This window comes from Eubalaena glacialis, chromosome 11, assembly GCF_028564815.1.
Source record: "Eubalaena glacialis isolate mEubGla1 chromosome 11, mEubGla1.1.hap2.+ XY, whole genome shotgun sequence".
NCBI lineage: Eukaryota > Metazoa > Chordata > Mammalia > Artiodactyla > Balaenidae > Eubalaena > Eubalaena glacialis.
This window is the reverse complement of record NC_083726.1, coordinates 4564248-4586889: the sequence shown is the minus strand read 5'-3', so window position 1 is coordinate 4586889 and position 22642 is coordinate 4564248. Positions and strand designations below refer to the sequence as shown.

Sequence of the window (22642 nt, the reverse complement as noted above, 5' to 3'; positions counted from 1 at the left end):
CCCTATGATTTTAACATCTTCTGAGATGATTCCTTCTCGAATCAGTTATTACCAGGATGGTTGTAAAAGAGTGATTTTTGGTTTTGTCATTCTCTCTACATTTATTCGTTGGTGTTCTTCTTTAAAGAAGAATTTTCCCTTCTCTTATGAAACGTTTTTTAAAGTATCAGTATTGGGACTTCCTTGGTGGTCCAGTGGCTAAGATTCTGTGCTCCCGATGCAGGGGGCCTGAGTTCAATCCCTGGTCAGGGAACTAGATCCTACATGCATGCCGCAACTAAGAGCCCACATGGCACAACAAAGATCGAAGATCCCACATGTTGCAACTAAGACCTGGCTCAGCCAAATAAATAAATAAATAAATAAATATTTTTTAAAAGTATCAGTATTGACTCATGGATTTGGATTTTATCCAATGGGCTAAATATGTTACTTTGGTTATTTATTTTGTGCTCAAATTTTCCCCAATCTGACCATTGGGAGCCCTTTCAAGCCCCTTCTGTGCCATCGTTCTTCGAGAGCTTCTTTACTTTCTAGGCTCCTCTGGACTTTCCCTGTCCCAGCCCTGGAGTAGCCATCTCTCCAGGGACCCTGGTGCGGTTTGCTGGCGGATGAGGTTTCGGGTCCAAGAGTGCTAAGTGAGCTCCTTGCAAAAGGCTGTCATCCCTTCTATGTCCTCTCAGTAGACAGAGCTTGGGAGTCGTTTTGTTACTTTTTCATAATAATATTACTAACTCAAAATACTCCCCCTTCCCCCACTCCAAATCCCCTTCATCCTATGGCGGGAAGCTGGGTCCTGACAGCACCATTCCTAGGGTGCCCCAAAGTTGCTTCCCAGCTGCTCTGTCTCCCACCGTCACCACTGTCTCACCAGTGAGGACCAGGGTCTCTTTGTCCTTAGAGGATTCTCCACCAAGGGAGCACAGGCAGGAAAGCCTGTTCCAAAGTCCCTCAGGTACAGTCCTTTTCTTCAAGTGGTTTTACACCATCAATGTCATACACAGATTCACTAGTTACTGTTGGGCTCCAGTTTTTAAAAATCCCATCCTTTTACTTTTATTTTTAAAATGTAAAATCTAAGGTGTACTGGGAGATGTGCACGCTTCCTGATGCTGGAGGGAACCATCTGGTCCAGGTGAAGACCCCAACACTATTTTCAAAATCTCCCCCAGGAAGCACGCCTTGAAATCCTGATCCATCCCTTTTGAAACAGCCCTGGGCTGGGGGGCAGCAGTCCTGCGCTCCACCAGCCCCGGAGCCCACCTGCAGCCTTGGCGAGTCCCTGGCCTCCCGGGGCCTTGGCCTTGCACCTGTGAACTGAAGGGCCACACCAGAGGTCTCCAGACAGCTCACAGACCCAGGACTTCGAGGTTTTCCATGACACCACTTTCACCCGTTAACCCGTTTCATCTTCACAAGAGCCCAGTGAGTGGCACATAGTAGGGTTTCCATAAATAGAATTCCATAAAGGAATCAGCGTCCTCACTTTACAGTGTGGAAACTAAGGTTCAAAGAGGGAGTGGTTTGCCCCCAAGGTCTCATTAGGCAAGAGAGGCCCTGAAAGCGCCGCTCCAGCCTCGGCACACAGTAGGAGCTTCGGTCAGGGGACGGGGAAGGTCCGACGGGGATGGATTTGTGCCCTGAGCACCTCGCGGTCCGGGGGAGCCCGGGGCGGGGTTTATGCAAATATGCTGCGAGGAGGCCGAAGATTGGCTGACTCGGGCGGGGGCGGGGCGCGCCCGGGGCCCAGGGCCGACAGGTGCGCGCGGCGGGAGAGGCGCAGTGCACCCTTGCCCCCTGGACCGCCCGCCCTGTCGCAGCTTCTCTCGGGCGATGCCTCCGCTCTGGGTCCTGCTGGCCCTCGGCTGCCTGCGACTTGGCTCAGGTAAACGGCAGATGAGAGGAGGGGGCTGTGCCCGGGGAGGGCGGGCAGCTGTGTCCCGGGGCGTGTCCTGCACCCTGATCCTCCTGAAGGGTCCCCAGAGGAGCCAGGATGGGAAGTGATATCAGGGATGGGAACTTATTCCCTCCAGGAATGGGCACAGATGCCTGCTCTGTGCCAGGCCCTGTGCAGGCTCTGGGGACCCAGATATTAATAATAGTAGCCAACGTTGATTAATAAGCTTCCTCTGATGGGGATTCGAGGGCTCTGTGTTGGGTGCTGCAAGAGACAAGCACACAGGGGACTGTGGGAGAGCAGAGAAGGGACTGGACTAGACTCATGGTGACGCTTGGACTCGGGACACGGAGGGATATTTCAGGTGAAGGGGCAGCGTGGGCAAGTTCAGGGAGGAGGGCGGTGGCATTGTCTATCCTGGGAACCTCCCACCCATTGTCCATCGGTGTGACCGGAGCATGAGGTCAGGGGGTGTGCATGGAGGGGAGGCTGGAGACCCACAAGGCAAGGCCCAGAGCTTCAGGACCTCACTGCCCCTCCAGAGAGGCTGGACCATGTTGGAGGGCAGTGGGGAGCCAGGAAGGGGCCCAGCAGGAGAGGGACGCAGTCAGATTTGCACGATAGAGCGCAGAGGATGGGGGAGGGCTGTTTACTAGGGTCCAGGTGAAGAGGGTGGACTCAGACCGGGCTGACGGGGTGGAGAGATGCATAGAAGGAGCAATGGGGTTCTTGGTGACTGAATGTCCGTTGGGGGGGGCGAGAGAGAAGTAGTTCAGCTGGATTTCCTGGTTCTGGTCAGGATGGCTGGGTGGGGTGGGAATGCTGCCCGTGTCTGAGACAAGTTCCTGAGATGGCCCACAGGGAGAGTGAAACCCAGTGCCTGGCTCACCGCAGATGTTCAGTAACTGCAGAGGGGTGTGTGTGTGTGTGTGTGTGTGTGTGCGTGTGCACGTGCGCAGAGGGTGCCCGTGGGTGTGGACTGTTCTGCTGGGGCTCAGCTCCCGGCCTCATTGCTCCTCCAGGTGTGAACCTCCAGCCCCAGCTGGCTAGTGTGACCTTTGCCACCAGCAACCCCACACTCACCACTGTGGCCTTGGAAAAGCCTCTCTGCATGTTTGACAGCTCAGTGGCCCTCCATGGCACCTACGAGATCTACCTCTATGTCCTGGTCAATTCGGGTAAGGGTCCTGCTTCCTCTGGGCTGCTCTGAAAGGGGCTTTGACCTGTCTGCAGGCAGGAGGGAAGGAGACAGGTAGAGGGGTGCTCCATCCCTGCAGTTAAACCACCCCATGCACCTCACTGACATGCACTGGTGCCCGCTCTGTGCCAGCCCTGGGCTGGGTGCTTGCGGTCACAGACGTGCATCTGCCCTGGAGGGACATCCAGTCTAGTGGGGGAAATAATAACAGCATCAATCACTGAGTACTTACATTGTGCTTCGTGCTTCGCACACCTTAGAGCTAATAGTTACAACCTGCCTGCAAGGTAACCGTTAGGATGCTCATCACAGGGGCAAATAATCGGGGCTCAGAGAGGCTGAGTAACTCATGGGAGCTCCTGGAGCTGGAGAGCAAATCAGATTCTCTGGTCCTCAAGCTCAAGTCCTGCCCAAGGCTTCCCGCGGTAGTTCAAGATCGGTGTTGGGGACGGAAGCCACGCATTCGGACTTGAGGGCTCTGGGCCAGCCCCGACCTGTTCACTGGCAGCAACCCTGGGATCTGAGTGTAGGGACCCGATGACAACCTCTTACGTTTCTAGCCAGGAGCCATTTACATCAGCTCCTGTGGGGTCATCATTTTATTCTTTCAGCAAGCAAGTGTTGACTGCCTACCTGTGCCCAATCCCAATCTGCAGGCACTGCGAGGTGTTTTCCTCCCACTTCACAGAGGGTCCAGAGAGGTAAAGTGAGTGGTCCAAGATCACCCAGCAAGTAAGGAAGAGACCCCAGGGCCCAGTACGGCGCTGGCACAGAGAGGATGCTTAGGGACGTTTGTTGAATGACTGAGTGAGTGACTAAGCTGGGGTGGCCAGGAACCTCACTCCCGGCACTGCCTCTACAGCCAGCTTCAGGAACGCCTCTGTGCAGGACAGCACCAAGGCCCCACTCAGCTCGATGTTCCAGCAAACAGAGGGAGGGAGGACAGGCCCCTACAAGGCGGCGGCCTTTGACCTGACCCCCTGCAGCGACCTGCCCAGCTTGGATGCTGTCAGGGATGTGTCCCGGGCCTCGGAGATCCTGAACGCATACCTGGTCAGGGTGGGCACCAATGGGACCTGCCTGTCTGACCCCAACTTCTGGGGCCTCTGCAACCCACCCCTGTCAGCAGCCACGGAATACAGGTGGGTGTGAACGGCTGCGGGAGAGGGGCAGGTGTGCCCCAGCCCCGACGTGGGGCGATCTAGAGCCGGTGAAGTGTGAGAAGCCACATTTCTCCGGAGCCTACCACATGCCAGGACCGTCCCGGGTGCCATAAAGGATTTCTGGCTTCCTGGGCTCGTGACCGTGCACAGGGCCCTGTGCTCAGAAGGACCCCCTCTTGGCTTAATGCTCTGCCATTGCCATCTTGAAATTCTTAACTTTTAAACTAGGGGCCGCATTTTCCTTTTTGCACTGGGCCCTACAAGTTATGCACCTGGTCCTGGCCCATCACCCATGTGGCAGTTCGCTTGACAGAGAAGGAGCTGTGGTCCAGAGAGGGAAGGGGGTCACCTCGAGAAAAGCTGGGGCTCAGCGCAAAGACTTCTCCCGCCTTCCTGCAGTGCACCGCAGAGCAGCTCCCTGATTCACTTCCACGCGTATTTCCTGAGCATCTGCTCTGTGCCGAGCTGGGGGCTCAGCCCTGACCCAGGGCCAGGCGTCTCACCCAGTGCCAAGCCTTGATTACACTCACCCCTGTTACCATGGAGACGCCTAGGTTGGGGTCTCTGTACCCTCTAGGCCACATCTGGGGCCCAGGCCATCCCTTACCTCCATCCTCTCACAGGGCTCACCCCTCCTCTGGCCTCGGCCACTGGGCAGGACCTGAGTCCTGGCTGTCCTCTTCCCCACCCTCAACCCTTACCTCTGACCTTGTTCTTAACGTGGGAAAACCTCTCCCTCCTACTTGAGCCCACCCTACCCAGGGGACACAGGGCACACATCCCAGCCTCTGGAATTCTCATCTTCAAACCTAGAGAGGCAGGGATTAAGCAAAACACTGGATGCTACAAAGATTTTAAGGGTCTTCATTTTTTTGTGTGTCAAACTAGAGGCTGTTGATTTCTTTGATCTCAGAACATCCATCATTTTTAACTGAGGGTGAAGAAGACCTAAAGTAGGCCATGGGTATTCTGTACTGTGTCACCTGATCTTCCTTTATGTCTTGTAACACTTGATTGGGATTTTCTGCATATAAAGTTAGCCTTTATCACAGGGCATCGGGGTTGCAAATGGATATTATTCCTTTTTTTTAAGTCACTTTTGTGAGACCAAGGACCAGGCTGGGCATAGAGGAAGGCAAAAATGCAAGAAGGACAGATGGGTCAATATTTAACAAATCTGCTACGTGCACAATATGTACGGCAGAGAAACAGAGGGGCTCCCAGAGGGAGAGCCTAGGCTCCGACGGCTTTGTGGATGAGGTGGCATCTGAGCTGTGGAAACACCTGGGCAAAGGTGCTGCTAATGCGAAGTCCAGCAGCATCCTGTTGCCAGAGCCCCCCACCCCACCCCACCCACTGGGGCCACCTAGATCTCCATCTCCTACGAGTCCCAGCTCTGCCCCGGTCCCTCCCCCTCCCTGTGGCTGAGGCTCACAGGATGGAGAGAAGTCATCCCTGCTCCATTTCCTTCCAGATTCAAGTACGTCCTGGTCAATATGTCCACAGGCTTGGTACAGGACCAGACCCTGTGGTCGGACCCCATCCGCACTAACCGACGTAAGTGGTGGAGGTGAGCTGGGAGTGGTCCTCAAGGGAACCCAGGGAAGCAGACTCATGCTGTCACTTGGAAAAGTCTCCCCAGATACAGGCAGGTTATTGGGTTATGAGGAAAATGCATCTTAAAATAGTTTAACCCAAGACTTCATCCTCCCTCTCTCCCTCCCTCCCTCCCTCGAGGACCAGGTGTCATGACAGAGGACGTGGAGGATTTGCAGGTGTTTGGGCTGGCTGTGGATGGGTGTAACTGAAGACAGAGTCAGCCGGCATTTCCAGCCCTGATGGTGCATTTGCCTCCAAAGGGCTCAGCGTTTATCCTGCATTTAGACCCTAACGAGCACCTTTGTTGAGCCCTCACAAGGACAACATCATTATCCTGTAGGGTGGTTCCAGAGGCATCTTAGCCACAGGGGCATGAGCCCTGGAGGCAGCAGGAGTGCCATTCTCCTATGGTTTTTCTGAAATGGGGGGTCTTGCAGGCCCAGGCATCTGCCGGTGGTCCTGCCCTGTCCCCCTCAAGCCTCCATCTGAGTTCTCAACACAGATCCCAGGTTTATACACACCAAATCATGTCTGCTGAACCTTAGGGGCGACAGAAGAGATTTCCTACGGTAATTTTGACTACCTGTGACCCTAACTTTAGAACTCCCTGGGAATTCCCTGGCAGTCCAGACTCCGCACTTTCACTTCAGCTGTCCTGGGTTCGATCCCTGGTCGGGGGGCTAAGATCCCACAAGCTGCAGGCACAGCCAAAAAAAAAACAATTCCCCTGCCACCCATGGTAATCTTATGGGCCAGTTAGGGCTCTGTGAGGTTGCCTGAGGTCACATGGCTAGTGAGGGTGTAGCTGGGCAGGCGTGCATGTGGCTGGGGGCTCCTTCCTACCCTCTGTCCCCGCTCACCCCTCCAATGGCACGCCCATGCTTTGTGGTCCCATTGAAACAGCACTGCCCTGGGGCCGAGAGTCCCAAGTTCAAGCCCAGTGTCTGAGCCTCACTGCTGGGTGGGACCTCAGTATTCCCATCTGAAAAATGGGAAGAAGAATCCTTGCTCTGCTTCTCCAGCAGGGTTCCTTCGGGTAATCCAGATAAAAGCACCAGGCCCAGCTCTCTTGGGGCAGGGAGACAGACCTACAGGCTTGAGGCTGGAGTCTGAGTGCCCTTGAACAGGAACTCAATCTCCCTGAGCTGCAGGGAGCAATCTGCAGAACGGGGGTCTCATGGGATTTACAGGAGACACTGGACAAAAAGCGGCCAGCTCACAGTAGGACCTATAAATGGTTTGTCCACTTAGTTCCAAAAGGGTGACACTGGCCAGAGCAGAGGGAGGGCACAGTCCCCCTGACTCCGTTAGACTGGGGACCTTTGCTCCACCTTTATTTTGTTTATAATCTGTACCCCATCCGTCTCACCGGAAGACTTGAGTCAGTTCATAATTCAAAATTATGCAAAAGGCAGTTAAAAGAGGGTGAGAGCAGACACACGCAAGAGAAAGTTGGGGAGTGGGATGTGGTAGCAAGTCAGATAATTACACCTGAAACCCAGGGAGAGGCACTGACCTGGGTCCTTGCTTCACCCCTGAGATTTTAGGCTTCCAGGGCAGGGAAGGCTTCCCTGTGCGTCCCTGGGAGGAGGCTGGGGGGTGCAGCATCTGGAGAGTAACCAGCCTGCATCCCACAGTCGCTCCGTACTCGGCGATCGACACGTGGCCGGGCCGGCGGAGCGGGGGCATGATTGTCATCACGTCCATCCTGGGGTCCCTGCCCTTCTTCTTGCTCATTGGCTTTGCTGGCGCCATTGTCCTCAGCCTCGCGTGAGTTCCCGCCAGTTGGGGGGGGGTGCGGGCAGGGCTTGGGGACACACTCTACCAGGAGGGTCTTCTGAGGTGGGGAGAGCCCGGGAGCAAGAGAGCTGCCTTCCACCCTGGGTGAGGTGGGGTCTAGTGAGAGGGGAGCAGAGTCCTGGGGTGTCCAAGGTCAAGTCTTCAGCTGGGTAGGGGGTTGCTGAGCACTGGGGCTTTGTGGGCAGATCCTAGCTCTGACACAGCTGTGCGTCTTGGGCCAGTATCTTATCCTTCTATGCCTCAGTTTCCTCTTCTGGAACATGGAGATTCTAATCAATATTATCTGCCCCATGGAGTTGCGAGGGTTAATTGAAATATTCCCTATAGAGTCCTCAGGGCAGTACCCAGGTACTAAATGGGTATTAGCTTCTGTTGTCATTGTAATTCACTCGCTTGCAGTACAGATGGGGAAACTGAGGCCTGAGGGGGGAAGGGTGGCCCAGGGTCACACCCCCAGGTAAAACAGAGCTGGACCAGAGCTCCTGAGTCTCCTGACGCCACTACCAACTCTGATGTGCTTCTATTTAGATCAGGGCTGGAGGTGTCCCATGGGGTGTCTGGAGCAGCTAATGGGGCTGCCTGGTGGGAAGACAGGAATCCACTAATCCTGGGAGGATGGAGCAGGGGGTGAATCAAGGCAGCCGCAGGTGCAGGTGCCATGATAATCCAGAAGAGGGCAGGGCAGATCCTACCTGGAGCATCAGGGTGGGCTTCCTGGAGGAAGGAACAGCAGGAACAAATTTTTATCAGGACTGGGATGAATTGAAAACTCACATGCAGTGTGCATCTCAGCAAGAGAGGCAGGAGACTCAGGCGGCTTTAAAGATGGGGGGCGGGGTGGGGGTGCCTGTCCCAGCGCGGGTGGAGACAGCAGATGGAAAAGCTCCTTGGAGTAGGTGAAATTACGTGGGAAGGTAGAGATTAGCCAGGAAGGAGGAGACGTGGGGTGGGTGAAGGATGGAGTACGGAGGAGGCAGTGAACTTGGAAATCAGATTGCCCTCTGACATTTAAGTTAAAAACACAGATAATAGATGAGATTAGCCACCAAGAGACTGGTCTGTCTGGCCAGACCTGGGAGCAGTCGGGATGTGGTGATGTCCCTCCCTCCCTTTGGGCAGCACCCCAATCTGGCACCAAGGTCCTGTTATCTGACTTTAGCCTGGCTCTTCCATTCGTCCCTCCTACCATCCCCACCCCAGCTCCAGCTGCACCCAACTTCCCACTCTTGCCCCAGACACTCCCTAGTCCTTCCTATCAAATGCCTGGAATACCTTTCTGTGCCTCCATTCTCCTCCTTTAAGGCCAGATTAACTGCCCCCTCCTCCAGGAAGCCCTCCAGTGGACTCATCCACTCTGTCTGGTCATTGTGTGCTGTGGTCTGTCTCCCCATACAATCTTAGCTCTTTGGGGACATTTGTCCAGCTCATGGTAAGACCTGTAAATTGTTCACACAATTCCAAAAGAGTGACACTTTTCTTATCCCAGGGCCTGGCACACAGTAAGTGCTCTGGAGAGATTGGTCTATTGAATGAAGGCCTAAGGTGACCTCTGTGAAAGCAATGTCTAAGTAGAAAGGTCCCCGACCAGCTGAGGGGTTGGGGTTTGCTCTGCGCCCCTAACCCCGGCTCTGTTCATCTCCTCCGTCAGGGACGTGGGCAGTGCTGACGGGGAAACAGCCCACGACTCCCAGATCACGCAGGAGGCCGTCCCCAAGTCCTTGGGGACCTCGGAGCCTTCGTACACGTCTGTGAACCGGGGGCCGCCCCTGGACAGGGCCGAGGTGTATGCCAGCAAGCTCCAGGACTGAGCCCAGATGCCACTTCTGGGCGGCCACAGTCTCCCCGAGGGGCTTGCTCAGGGGTCTGTGGGGGGCCATGTTCACACCCTGACCCCAACCAAGGCGAACACAGGGCCTGTTGGTCCAACTGCAGGAAAGCACTTAATAAAATCTTCCCAAGATTTTGAGTTCAATCAAGACTTACAGAATGAATGAGTGAGATGCTGAATGAATGAATGAGTCGTCATTTTGAGGGTTTGCATTGTTTCTCTGGAGGGTGGGGGCAGGGGGCTAATTTTCAGTCAAAGCGAAGGTGGAGAGGGTAAGGAAATCAGGGCTGTTAGGGCACCAGGGTTGTCTGAGTCTCAGGCTCCTCCGGAAGATGGGAAATCAGCACCTCCCCTGAGGGCTTCGCGTGAGCTATAGGGATTATTAGATGCTGTTTTTCGGTTTGCTGGCTGTGAGGTACCAGAAGCTGATCTGGGCCCAGGTTATGGCTCTGCTGGCAGCTCGTCCTGTCCCCCCCACCAACCCTGTAGTCAGCTCTTTCTCTTTGGGGCTCAGTTTCCTCATCTGTAAAATGGGCTGATGTAAACAGTTAATTTCAGGGCCATGCACTTCTGGGTCCCTTCACAGCTTTCTCTGAGGACCCCACCACAGGCAGGCAAAAGAGGCTGCAGGACACAGGGGAGGGGCACCAAGTCCTCTTGGGGGGCAGACGGGCTCTCCCAGTCCTGGGTCTGTGAGTCTCCGCTCAGATAACTCAATTCTGTCTTCTGAGCCAGGTAGCAAGACTGCTTTCCTTTCTGGGATGTGCAAAACAAGTCAGTCCCACTTCCCGTCACTGAAAGAAGAAGAGGTTTGTCAGGGGACTTCCCCAGCGGTCCAATGGTTCAGACTCCGTGCTTCCAGTGCAGGGGGCGCAGGTTTGATCCCTGGCTGGGGAACTAAGATCCCACATGCCAAGCGGTGCGACCAAAAGAGAAAAAAAAAGAGGTTTGTCAGAGCAGGGTTGGTTAAAGCAAGAACGCTACCTGACAGCTGTGAGGAAGAGCCCCAGCAGGCTGATGGGGTGCTCTCAGGGCACCAGATCACGGATGCTGAGACACGTCCAGATGCACCAGAGGGGGCCATAGCTGACAAGGCAGGAGGCCTTTGGCCCCTTTGGAATGGCATTCAGGCCCCTTCTGTGCAGCACAGGGGAGAGGAGGGTAAACTTTCATCTTTGGGCAGCATGGGGTTGGGGGGTGAGCTTGGATTCGAAGGCAGAAGCCAAGCCTTGGCCAGCTTCCAGCCAGTTCTATCCAGTCTGCAGAATAACCCAAGCTGGTGGGCGGGGGTGGGTGGGAGAGGCTGGGCTTGGCTCATGGATTCTGGGCTGGACTCAAGCTTCACAGAAACTTCTAATTATAAATACCCACAGAAGCAATTTTTCTAGCTCACTTCTCAGATTCTGAAGGATCCTCTCCTCCCATGACTGAGCTGGCAGGGCCTTCAGAGCTGAGCTTTCCACCTCCACACAGATGCTGCTTCACCTTCTCTCCCATCTCAATCATGGTTCATCAATGAGCTGATCACTGTAGACATGCTGTGTGACTTGGGGCAAGGAAGTACCCTCTCTGGGCTCCTCTGACCTCATCTGTGCAAAGAGAGTCAGAATGCTTGTGAAGGTTGCTCCAAAATAGGTGATTTTTTCTGAGATCTAATCAATCACGAGGTGATGTCATTCAGTTAAATCCAACCAAACCCTGAGCCCCAGGCTTGGGAAAACTCAGAGCCACCCTTCCGGTCAGAATAGAAATGCACAGAGGAATTGTCAGAGCAGAGCCCTGGACAGAGCATGGTCTGGCCTTCGACACACAGGTCAGTCTAGAAGTGCTGTAAGAATCAGAGGTAGGATTACCCTCCCCACCCAACCAGGGCTGGCATAGCCAGGAGGGCTTCCTGGAGGAGGAGGTGATTTTCTCAACTTTTCTCAACATATAACCTTTTGAGATTCCGCCCCGCCCCCCCCCTCCCGGCCCCGGCAGTGTAATTCCCTTGAGGCCCATCCAAGTTGTTGCAGGTATCAACAGTGCATTCCTTTTTATTGCTGAGTAAGTGTCCCGTGATGTAAATGGACCACAGTTTGTGTATCTGTTCTCCCACTGAAGGACATTTGAGCTGTTTTCAGTTTTTAGCTGTTATGAATACAGCTGCTATGAACATTTATGTAAGGTTTTTACGTGAACATAATTTTAATTTTTCTGGGATGAATACCTGAGTGCTATTGCTGGGTTGCATGGGAAGTGCATGTTTACTTTTTTTTTTTTTTAATTTATTTTTGGGTGCGTTGGGTCTTTGTTGCTGCACGCAGGCTTTCTCTAGTTGCAGCGAGCGGGGGCTACTCTTCGTTGCGGTGCTCGGGCTTCTCATTGTGGTGGCTTCTCTTGCTGCGGAGCACGGGCTCTAGGCGCGCGGGCTTCAGTAGTTGTGGCTCGCGGGCTCTAGAGCACAGCCTCAGTAGCTGTGGTGCACAGGCTTAGTTGCTCCACGGCATGTGGGATTTTCCCGGACCAGGGCTCGAACCTGTGTCCCCGGCATTGGCAGGCAGATTCTTAACCACTGTGCCACCAGGGAAGTACAACACTATTTTTTATTTTAGCCATTCTGATAGGTGTGCAGTGGTTGTATGCCTTCACATTCCTACTAACAGTGTGAGAGTTCCAGTTCCTCCACATCTTCTGCAACACTTGGTATGGTCAGGCTTTTAAATGCTGGCCATTCTGGTGGTGTGTAGTGGTTTTGATTTGCATTTCCCCATAATAATCTTGAACATCTTTTCAGGTCCTTATTTGCCGTTCATATATTTTCCTTGATGAAACATGTTCAAATCTTTTGCTCAGTTTTTAAAAACTGGGTTGTTCGTTTATTATTGAGTTATAGGTTCTTAGTGTATTTTGGATTGGGTCCTTAGTCAGATACGTGTTTTGCAAATTGCTCCCAGGCTGTGTTTTGCCCTTTTATTTTCATAGTGGTGTCTGTCCCTGACCCATCTTCCCTTTTCTTTATAGCCTCCCCACGCCCTGACACGTGTTTTTTTTTCTTTATAAATTTTAATAATGGTTATGTTTTTTAAAATTAATTAATTTATTTATTTTTGGCTGCATTAGATCTTCATTGCTGTGCACGGGCTTTCTCTAGTTGCGGCGAGCGGGAGCTACTTTTCCTTGCAGTGTGTGGGCTGCTCATTGCAGTGGCTTCTCTTACTGCGGAGCATGGGCCTAGGCACGTGACACATGTGTATATTGCCCATTTCCCTTCTACACCGTCAGCTCCATGAGGGCAGGGGCTGTTTTCCTGCTGTGTCCTCAGCTCCTAGGAGGTATTCATGCTGGTCCCCCTGGCCTTATCATGGCTGCTGAGGAGCAGGGGCCTGGATTGGTGAGCCGAGACCTCAGTGTGGCTTGTTGCAAACTTCCAGGCCAGGGGTGAGGAGGCCTGAGCTGGGGCCCGGGTGGGGGGCAGACGGAACAGCGGAGGAGGGCCAGAGAGACTTCTCCAAGCTTCCCTCCTCCCTTCTCCTGCCAGCAAAGCCGTCCTGCTAGCTACACACCCCCCACTGGCTGCCCAGCACTTGCGTCACAGTCCTACCTGCCAGCCTGCCCAGACACAGGTACAGCACCAGGAGTGTCTACAGGAAATTGATGTGGGGGGAGGTAGGGGAATTCCCTGGCGGTCCAGTGGTTAGGACTCCGCGCTTTTGCTGCTGACAGCTCCGGTTCCATCCGTGCTCCGGGAACTAAAATCCCACAAGCCACACGGGGGCGTAGTGTGTGTTATCTACGTAGGGTGTGGTCCAGAGGTATACGATATGCATACATCAGGCCTTTACACCCGTGCAGGGCATCTTTGTGTTATGATGTGGGTCTTTCCGTGGCAAACAGAGCAACAACTTCCTTTCTGGGATGGAAGGATTGTCAGCTCATCCCTGATGTCTTTTCCCTCTCCCGGGGCCCCGCCTGTGACTCTGTCCCTTTTCTCCATTCTGCCAACACCACACCCTATCTGTAGCCAGGCATGTCCTGCAGCGGTTCCAAGCAGATGCCCACCTTCCAGCTTGGCCTGGTTACTGTTAAGTCCTCAGTGTCTGCTTTTCAGCCTGTTAAAGGGGAATAATAATACCTACCGCATAGGACGACTGACGGTGCGGTAAGATGCGTATGGAGAGTTTAGCACGTGGCACGTGGTAGGTGCTCAATAAACAGTAGTTAAACACGTACACAAAAGCATGTCCACGAGAGCAACTTCTGCACAGAAGTGAGCGGGGTCTGTCCGGGGAACCGAGCCTTGTGGGTTCACGCATACACATATTCACTCCTGTGTTCAGTACACGCTGAATGAGATGTGCTCACACCCGTGGGGTGGAGGCTGGGATGCGGACTCCTACACCCTGCAGCGCCCACACCGTGTGACATACGCCCGCACCCCAGCACCATGCCGGCTCCTTGTCTACCTGCCCCACCACTGCCTTATCTGCTCTGAGAGTGTGCAACGCGGCCAGGTGGCAGTGCCTCCCAGTAATTTTCCACAGCTTGAGAGAAGCTGTGTCTCTCTTGGATATGGGGGAGGGGAGGGGAAGGCATTGTTCCCAAGGTGTCCCTTCTGCTGGCTTTGTCCTTGTAAGGCTGCCTGGCTGAGCTTTTGGGTGGAGGGGCTGAGACTTCCAGCCTGCACCTCGCCCGGAGCTGAACTGATTACTCCAGCTCCACCATCCTGGCACACCCTGCCCGGGCCCCCGCTGCGCCTTGGGTCTGACCTCTGACAGCACCGAGCCCACAGGGTTCTGTTTATCAAGGTCCACGCTGGGGCCTGGGGGCCTTGAGGGCAGGGGCTGTCTCCTACAGGTCCAGGTGTAAGCAGATAGGTTAGGGGGTCCCCAGAGAAAGAGAACCAGGCATGGCTTTCTCGACATAAGAGAAGCTATTTTTGGCCTAAGCCGTTTTGGGATGTCAGCTTGGCCATAGTGCTTGCCCTTGAACAGGTCTCAGTAATTAATGATATTAAGAGAAGTGAGGGAATGCAGGAACAAAGTAAAAGCAGTCAAGAAACAATAGTCAGGGCTTCCCTGGTGGCGCAGTGGTTGAGAATCTGCCTGCCAATGCAGGGGACACGGGCTCGAGCCCTGGTCTGGGAAGATCCCACATGCCGCGGAGCAACTAGGCCCGTGAGCCACAACTACTGAGCCTGCGCGTCTGGAGCTTGTGCTCCGCAACAAGAGAGGCCCGCGCACCGCGATGAAGAGTGGCCCCCGCTTGTCACAACTAGAGAAAGCCCTCGCACAGAAACGAAGACCCAACACAGCCATAAATAAATAAATAAATAAATAAAAATTTAAAAAGACAACTTAAAAAAAAAAAAGAAAGAAACAATAGTCAGTGATAAAACAGTCCCAGTTCCTCCTCAAGAGATATACATCCTAATCCAATACAGTCTTTGAGTTCTGCAGGAACGAAGGCCCCCATCCAAGTGGAGGACAGAAAGATGATGTTGACCCTTCTGACTTCAATCAACTAAAGCTTGGACTCTGTCGACCTTTGCCCCAATTCTATGCAGAATTCTCCTCTGCTCAAGCCCCTTCGTGAACATGCATGCGTCTTTAGTTTATTATTTCTTTTTGGCCGCACCACGTGGCTTGTGGGGTCTTAGTTCCCAACCCGGGCCCTCGGCAGTGAAAGCACGGAGTCCTAACCACTGGACCACCAGGGAATTCCCCACCCTTAGCTTAAAACTTTCCCAATTTTGCGGTCTGGGGATACACTGCTTTGGGAAAGATCCCCAGTGTTCTCCTTACTTGCTGCAAGTAATAATAAATCCTTCCTTCTACTGCTTTTTCTTTTTAAAAAATATTTATTTATTTATTTGGCTGTGCCAGGTCTTAGTTGCAGCATGTGGGATTTTTTTTTTTTTTTTTTTAAGTTTCAGCCTGTGGGATAGTTAGTTGCTGCATGCAGGATCTAGTTCCCTGACCAGGGATCGAACCCGGGCCCCTTGCATTGGGAGCACAGCGTCTTAGCCACTGGACCACCAGGGAAGTCCCTTCACATGCTTTTTGGCTTACTTGTGTCTTTTGGCTCCACGTTCACCAAGAGGTGAACCCGGTTTTCAGGTAACACAGGTGCCCAGCACTCAGCACAGGTGCTCAGGAATTGAATTGCACTGTGTTCCGACCCTGGGTACAGGGCATTAGGAGCTGCAGGCAGTGGTGGTTAAATGTGCCTCAGCTTCCCCATCTGGAATAATAACGATGGCGACTTCCTCACCTTGTTCCGAGAACTAAAGGAACACAGGCAAGTGCCTGGCACCACATAGGAAGCCCACCTCTGCTCCTCCTTCACTCCTGACTCACTGGCCCCCACGGTGTTCGGGGCTCTGGGGCCCCAAAAGGTCACAGGCTTTTGAAACTTACAAGCACGACTTCCCTCACGAATGGGAGGCTCTCTGTAGGCTGGGGGTGGGGTGGGGTTTGTTAGCCAACTTTAAAACCCGCGGGGGGGATGGGGGGAGGTGCTGAGGAGAGAGGAAATAGCCATTAACTCTGGCTGGCAGGGCAGGGCAGGGAGGGCGGACTCAGGAAGGACGGGAAAGCTGGCAAGAGGAAGTGGCTTTTGATCCGGTTAGGTTTTCTTCAGGGAAGGGAAGGGCTTCCAGAGGCAGACAATGGGAGGAGGGGGCCACCAGAATAATAAGATCACTAGGGGACACTAAACCAGCTGCGTACCTCTGTGCCGAGCCCATCTATGCGCGATCTCATTTGGTTCTCTCAACCACCCCAGGAGGCGCGCACTAGCATCACAGGTTTTACAGACACGGAACCTGGGACACGGACGGGCGTGTGGTCATAGGGACTCACGGGATCCGAACCCAAGCTGGTCCCATTCTCAGCTTCCGGGTGAGAGTATTTCTTGATGAGGGAAGAGCACGGGTGGACACTCACTCATTCACATTTGGGCACCGATCGTGTGCCCAGCCCCGTTTTAGCTTCTGGGTACCCAGGGATGGACACGGCGGACAAGGTCCCGGCTCTCCGGGGAGCTGGGGAGAGAAAAATAACAAGTATACGTAATTTCAGAGTGGTAAGAACTCTGAAAGAAAAGAACGCGGGGCTGGGGGGGGACTGGCGATTTTAGGTCCGCAGGGTCTTTGGCAAGCAGGGCGTGTTTGGAGACCCGACATTGGCCCGGGTCTGGACCCAACTCGGGTTGGAGAATAGAAGCTGTGCATGAGTGTGATGCAGAGCCTGGCTGCAGAGAGGCGCCTCCGATTGCACTTAATGGTCTCTATGTCCCTGCAAAGTGGGCCCATTTTGCAGATGAAGCTGAGAACGCGCTGTGAGCAGCTGCAGGCGGAGCGCGGACGAGGTCTCGACCCAGCGAGAGCCCTCCGCGCACTCGACCGCGCCTGCGCCGGAGATGGGGCGGGGCCTCGGGGAGGGCGGGGTCGGCGGCTCGGGAGCCGCTGGTTTTGGGGCGGAACGTTCGCGCGGCGAGGGCGGGCGCACGAGGCAAGGTTTTGCCGTAACGCCGCGGCCGGCCTCTGTGGGAGTCGCGGCTGGGGGTTGCGCGTCGTCGGCTCCGGCTCCGGCTCCGGCTCCGGCTCCGGCTCCGGCTCCGGGTGCGCGCGCCGTCTTCCCACCCGCAGACCGACTTCCGCCCGGCCCCGCCCAGCGCGAGGGGCGCGCGGCCTCCCGGAGCCCCCGGAGACTTGGACCGCTGAGCGGGAGGAGGCGGCGGGAGCGCGAGCTCCGACCAGCGTCTCGGCGGCGCCGCGGGTGAGCTGGTTGGTTGGGGAGGCCCGGCGGTGCCGGATGGAGAGCCCCGCAAGACCCCCGGCCTCTCTCGGGATCCACGGCCGCCTCAAGGACCCCGACAGAGCTCGGTTCCCAAGACCCCCGTCTCACCCGCCCTCGGGAGCCCCGGCCACCTCTGGCCCCTACACCTTCAGGACTCTCGAGCCCCCAAACCCAGGATTTCCCCTAGACCCCGAGACCCCCTGAGGCCCTCCCGCCGTTTCAGGGCCCCGGGACCCCTTAGGATCCTCGGTTCCAGAAACCCCCCAAGATTCCCTCAGGACCCCCGAGACCGTCCCTGACTTTCCCATCCCCCGGCCCCCTCAGAACCCCGCTGGGCCGCGAGGCCTTCCGCGCCATCTCTCTCTAGCCCCTCCCCCGGCTCCCTGGGCCGCCGTCCCCACCCTCGGCGTCTGCCCTGCCCTGCCCTCTACCACCTGCCCTGAGGTTCGTTTGCCGTTTGGCTCCCTCTCCTCGCTGGTCTCGAGGCTGGGTTTCTCAAACCTGAGGTCCGTGGACCAATGGGGCGTCCGTGAAAGTGCTCCTGGGGGTTTGTGAATTCTTGATAATATAAAAGAAGTAGAGGCATATGAGTCACCTGATGACTCTTTGTAACCAGATAGGGGGTGTGATCTCAGCGCGGGCCGTGGCGTCGTGTTTACTGTTGCATTCAGGTCAGAGCAGGACAGGGTTTAATTTTCATGCTCTGCGGTGAGACTCATGGCTCCACAGAAGCGCCTAGAAAACAGATCCGGTGTGGTGCAGGGTGGCCCAGCTAAGTAGGTTGAGGGGCTTGGGGCGGATCAGGACGCTTTGAGCTTGTCTCCTAATTTTGTCATTCATGGAGCTAATTTTTTTTTTTTCTTTAAATGGCTGTGGTGGGAGAGAATTGTTTGGAGGAAGAAAGACCACATGAGAGGTGGAGGTGACCTCGACCCAGGGTGGTGGCAGTGAGGACCGTGGCTTCTTCAAGCATGGCTAAGCTTCTTAAAGTCTAGACCCAAAAGACTAAGTTTCCAGGAATTGGCACTGGAGCCAGAGATGACACAGCCCCTGCTCTCAGGGCCACGATGGAGGGGGGTAGTTAAGCACATAGGTAGTTTTTATATGGCCTTGAACTTAGCTGGGGTGAGGGTCAGATTCTCAGACGGGGTGTTATGGAGGGCTTCTTGGAGGGGAGGAAAAGTGACAGGTAATAGGTGAGCTGATTCTTGAAGGTTGAAATCAAGAAGTTTGCCAGGGTCACTCCAGGCAAAGGGACAGTATGTGAAAAGGAGAGGCATGCCACAAAGCACATGAGATTTTGGAAACCAAGAGGTGGGCTGGAGCATAGATTCATCCTGGGGGGTGGTGGCTGGAGTTGTAATAGCTCCTTAGTGAGCAAGGTCCTCAGGGGCTATTAGAGGGAATCCTAAGTGGGAAGAATCCAGCTTTGTTCCCTGAGGCCCACCTCGCCCTTGGCCCTTTCTTGAATTACTGCTTCTCCCATCCCCCTGAGTGAGTGATGGTCCAGCTCCCAGCTGAAGAAAGGTGGGCGTTGGTCAGTGGAGAGGAGTGAGGGAGGTGTTCCGGATAGAGGAGACCAGAATGGGGGAAACTGGGAAGCTTGGCAGAGGACGGGGTTTCAGGCGTGGAGTGGCAAGAACGGGCTGGGCCAGGGTAGTCAGGACCAAAGCAAGAGGAGCTCTCCTGAAGCCCGGTGGAGGATTTGGTATTTGAAGGGAGTGGGGGGCCATCGAGGGGTTTGAGGAGGGGAGTGAAGAGGGATTTTGTGTTTTTGAACAATTGCTGGGTCTGGTGTGGGAGAATTGTTTGGAGGAAGCAAAACCACATGAGAGGTGGAGGTGACCTGGACCAGGGTGGTGCCAGCGAGGACCTCGGCTTCCTCAAGCATGGCTAAGCTTCTTAAAGTCTAGACCCAAAAGACCTTTCCAGCTCTTTCTTGTCTCAGCCCACCGTTTTCTGCCTGGGGACTGACGCTGGGAACTTGTTAGTACTTTTAGGGGAGGTTTTGGTCTTTTGCCCATAGGTCACCTAGGGCTTCATCAGGGTGACTGTGTGTCAGAGTGAGGCCAGCATCCACCCCGGAGGTGCACATGTGGCACAGTGGGCAGGGAGAGGAGAGGCTGGGTCTCAGAAGTAGAACCAGATCATGGAGTGTTTGGAAGCTGGGCTTGGGGGTCCTGAAGGAACTGGAAAGCCCTTGAAGGAGAGACGAGTTCAGATGTGTTGTGTCAGAAACGTCACTTTGGAGACAGTGTGGGACCAGAGGGGCTGAAACCGGAAGCAGGGTGGCTGTCAGTCCAGACAAGTTGTGAGGACTGCAAGGCATGGCAGAGGGTATGGATTAGAGATCGATTGAGAATAAATCCACAGGACTTTTGTTTGCTGAGGTCTGGACTTGGGTGAGGGGCAGGGAGACTCGCCCGGTACGATGACGCTGTACAGTAGAACTTTCTGTGATGATGAAGGTGTTCTGGATCTGTGCTGTCCAGTTCACTCGACACGTGTGGCTGTCAAGCATTTAAAATGTGACCAGTGTGACCGAGGAACTGAATTTTAAATTTTATTTAATTTCAATTGATTAAGTCCAGGAAGGATACCCATCGCGTGCATATGGTGTAGTGGGGATCGCACTGTTGTGGGCTCTGCTGTTTTAAGTGTTACCCCTTTTAGTGTTTGCAGCAACCCTGAGATGTACGATATTATTCCTTTTTTACAGATGAAGGAAATACAGCTCAGAGAGACGGAGTAACTCAACCCCATATTAAGTAGTACAGCTGATACTCGGTTGTTTAACTTCTAAGCCTGGACTCTTTCTGCTGGGTCCTACTTCCTCCCTCAAAGAGCCTCAAGGTCTCTTTCCCAGGAGAATGAAGTCTCCAGTGGTGGCTTTGTTTCCCAGCTGAGCCCTCCTTATCTGTTCCCTGCTAAAGTTAACACGGACAGCTGTGTGATAAGCTGCCAGCCGGGAGCAAACAGAAAGCTCTTGTGAGCTAGTTGTTTTGCCCGAGGCTGCTTCTTGCTGCCTCTAGTATCTTCCTAATGCTGGCTGTTTCTCTTAGCATTTCTGGAAAATGAATGGAGCAAGGAAGCAGGTGAACCTGCAGATCAGCCAAACTGTGTGGCTTGGTATTTGTAAAGCTAGGTCGTAAAAAGAGGTACAAATGAGTACCTTACATGAAGTTTTGGGGTCACAATGGACCAGCTGGTGCCCGGGATAGTGGCAAGATTATGGGACATAAGCCAGGAATGAGTTTATAGCTTGTCCCCGGACTCCCTAGGGGACCTTGACCAAGTCACTGCCTCTCAGTCTCAATTTTCACACCTGTTATTTAGGGTATTTGACATCGCAGAACCTTTAAGATCCCTCCAGCTCTAAAATTCTATAATTTTAGATTTCACTGGAGGTTTACTTTTTAGAACATCTCTTATTCCTCCTGGGATGGATAAATGCTGGTGCTTCAGCATTTGGCCTCTGCATTGGTACATTTTAATAAGCCATTATTGGCTTATTGTTAAGTAACGTGTCTATTTGAGTTGTGCAGCATGTCACATCTGATGGACAAACTATTAACCAGTGACCACTTCACATGTTGGCAGTGTTCCTAGTAAAATGTCAGGTATATTTGCTTGCCCTCCTGAGCTGCACTGATGATTGGAGAAAACGTGCAAGACTCCATTTAGCATGGTGGTTGGCCTCTTAAAAGGGTTTAATGTCAGCGTTGGCCAGGTGAGAGGTAATAATAAGAGCCACGTCACAGGCTTGTTGAGAGCTTTACATGAGAATGCATGTAAAGTGCTTAGTGTTTGCCCTTGAATCTAATAGGTGTCAGTAATTAATGTTGCTTTTTGAACTAAATTGTGGCCTTTAAATTTTTTTACTAGTGGCGGGTTTTGTTGTTTTCTTGGTTTGAGCTTATGTGCCCAAGCAACTCTGTTTGGAGGCACTGGTTTCAAGAAGCAAAGGAACACATTTTGATCATTACAAAATAAGGATTTTTTCCCCCTGCAGTTTATTTTGACTGAATAAAAAGTGATTCGTTAAGTAGCATGTTTTCAAATTAAGGTTTTGTATTTCCTGTAACTTGAAGAAAACAATTCATCCTGAAGATCTCTTACTAGTAATGACTGGGTTAAGTTTTACCAGAATCCAGGTTAAATGAATATGTCATTGTGGAGAAGTAGTGTTGAACTGAAAGCTTCCTGTTGCTGAGGGAGAGCAGCTGGCTGCTGAGGTTGTTTATAGTAATAGATAAACATCTTAAGGTTAAGTGCCTTTCAGATATTTGACTCACTCAAAACCTTCACAACAATCAGTGATGTGGATGATGGCATTCCCATTTGACAGATTTGGAAACTGAGGTTCAGAGCGATCTCGGGGCTGGGGATATGGTGGTGTCTCCTGTCTCCAGATCCTGTGTTTTCTCCACCAGAGCCCCAGGTGTTGTGGTTTCAGGGCAAACCTCTCCTTTGCAGTTCTGGAAGCTTAATTTTTGTCCATTTGCACCTTGTTTTCAGCTCAGGTGAACCTTCTTATGCTAACCAAACTCGCCAGAAATACCTCTACCAACCAGATCCCAGATGATTCATTAGTGGTTAGAAGTCTGTCAAGTGTACTTGAAAACTTCCTCTTGTTGCCCAATGATTTCTTCTTCTGTGGCCCCCCTCCCAAATCAACATGGGGAACCAGATTGCCATGAAAAAGGCAGTTTGAGGGAATCAAGTTAGTGTAAAGGGCAAGCAGGATGATGTTAAGGACCAGGTGTGTCAGTGTCAGTGAGCTATAGCCCCAGGCACTCCTCTGCGATATGCTGATGGAGCTGGGAAGAGCTTGCTTTATGGCCGGAGGCCTCCAGACCGGCCTGGGTGTAGTCACAGGGCAATTGGTTTGGCCTCATTTAAGGACATTCCAGTCCTTAGGAACCACACTGGCTACAGGGATTACATTTAATACTAGTATTAATATTTCAGGTCTCCTGTCTCCTGTGAGTAGCAGATTTATAAATCATTTCTTAGTGTGGGTTACTTCTGTAACAGTAGCAGGGTGGTAATACCAGAGCTAGCTGTGTTGCCAGGCCTTTACATTAATCAAGTCATTTGTAGTCACAGTGACCTGACTTTTTCCACAAATTCTGGGGGCATCTTATTCCATCACTGTGGATTGGGTACAGGTGAGTTCAAAGCGAGCATTTGGAAATTTTCATGAACATTTGCGATGTCCCTGTGTAAGGAATATATTTTGAGCATATGTCTACTGTAGGCCCCTCTTCCTTCATTGTAATCTGGGGCTGTACAACTTGGGAGTTGTCATCTCCATGCTCTTTTATACCACTCAAAACCCATGTGATTATTTATAGGAAGAAGTTAAGAAGTTTT

General features: G+C 53.1%; 2 protein-coding genes and 1 long non-coding RNA gene across 12 annotated transcripts in view; 2 read left to right on the top strand and 1 right to left on the bottom strand.

Moving 5' to 3' along the window:
- Nucleotides 1-1833: 1833 nt before the first annotated feature.
- On the top strand, nucleotides 1834-9465 carry UPK3A (uroplakin 3A). 2 transcript variants are annotated; one of them, XM_061205863.1, is made up of 6 exons: nucleotides 1834-1885; nucleotides 2920-3075; nucleotides 3958-4237; nucleotides 5733-5815; nucleotides 7495-7627; nucleotides 9306-9465. In XM_061205863.1, exons 1-6 carry the CDS (start codon nucleotides 1834-1836, stop codon nucleotides 9463-9465), a joined length of 864 nt encoding a protein of 287 aa, XP_061061846.1. The 2 variants fall into 2 exon arrangements, with proteins under 2 accessions (XP_061061846.1, XP_061061847.1); XM_061205864.1 differs by lacking the exons at nucleotides 3958-4237; nucleotides 5733-5815.
- A 218-nt stretch (nucleotides 9466-9683) lies between these two features.
- On the bottom strand, nucleotides 9684-17801 carry LOC133100471 (uncharacterized). Its single transcript, XR_009702488.1, has 4 exons — nucleotides 17701-17801; nucleotides 16412-16509; nucleotides 10879-11074; nucleotides 9684-10382 (listed from the first exon to the last, which is right to left on the bottom strand). It is a non-coding gene; the product is annotated as an uncharacterized LOC133100471 (long non-coding RNA).
- FAM118A (family with sequence similarity 118 member A) overlaps nucleotides 16937-22642 on the top strand; it is a 26487-nt gene continuing 20781 nt past the window's right edge. For 3 of the 9 annotated variants that reach the window (XM_061204581.1, XM_061204577.1, XM_061204578.1), the window contains exon 1: nucleotides 16940-17245. The gene's annotated coding sequence lies outside the window, so the exon portion shown is untranslated. Of the gene's footprint in view, nucleotides 17246-22642 lie in introns of all 9 variants that reach the window. The other 6 variants (XM_061204582.1, XM_061204579.1, XM_061204583.1 and 3 more) reach the window with 4 other exon arrangements.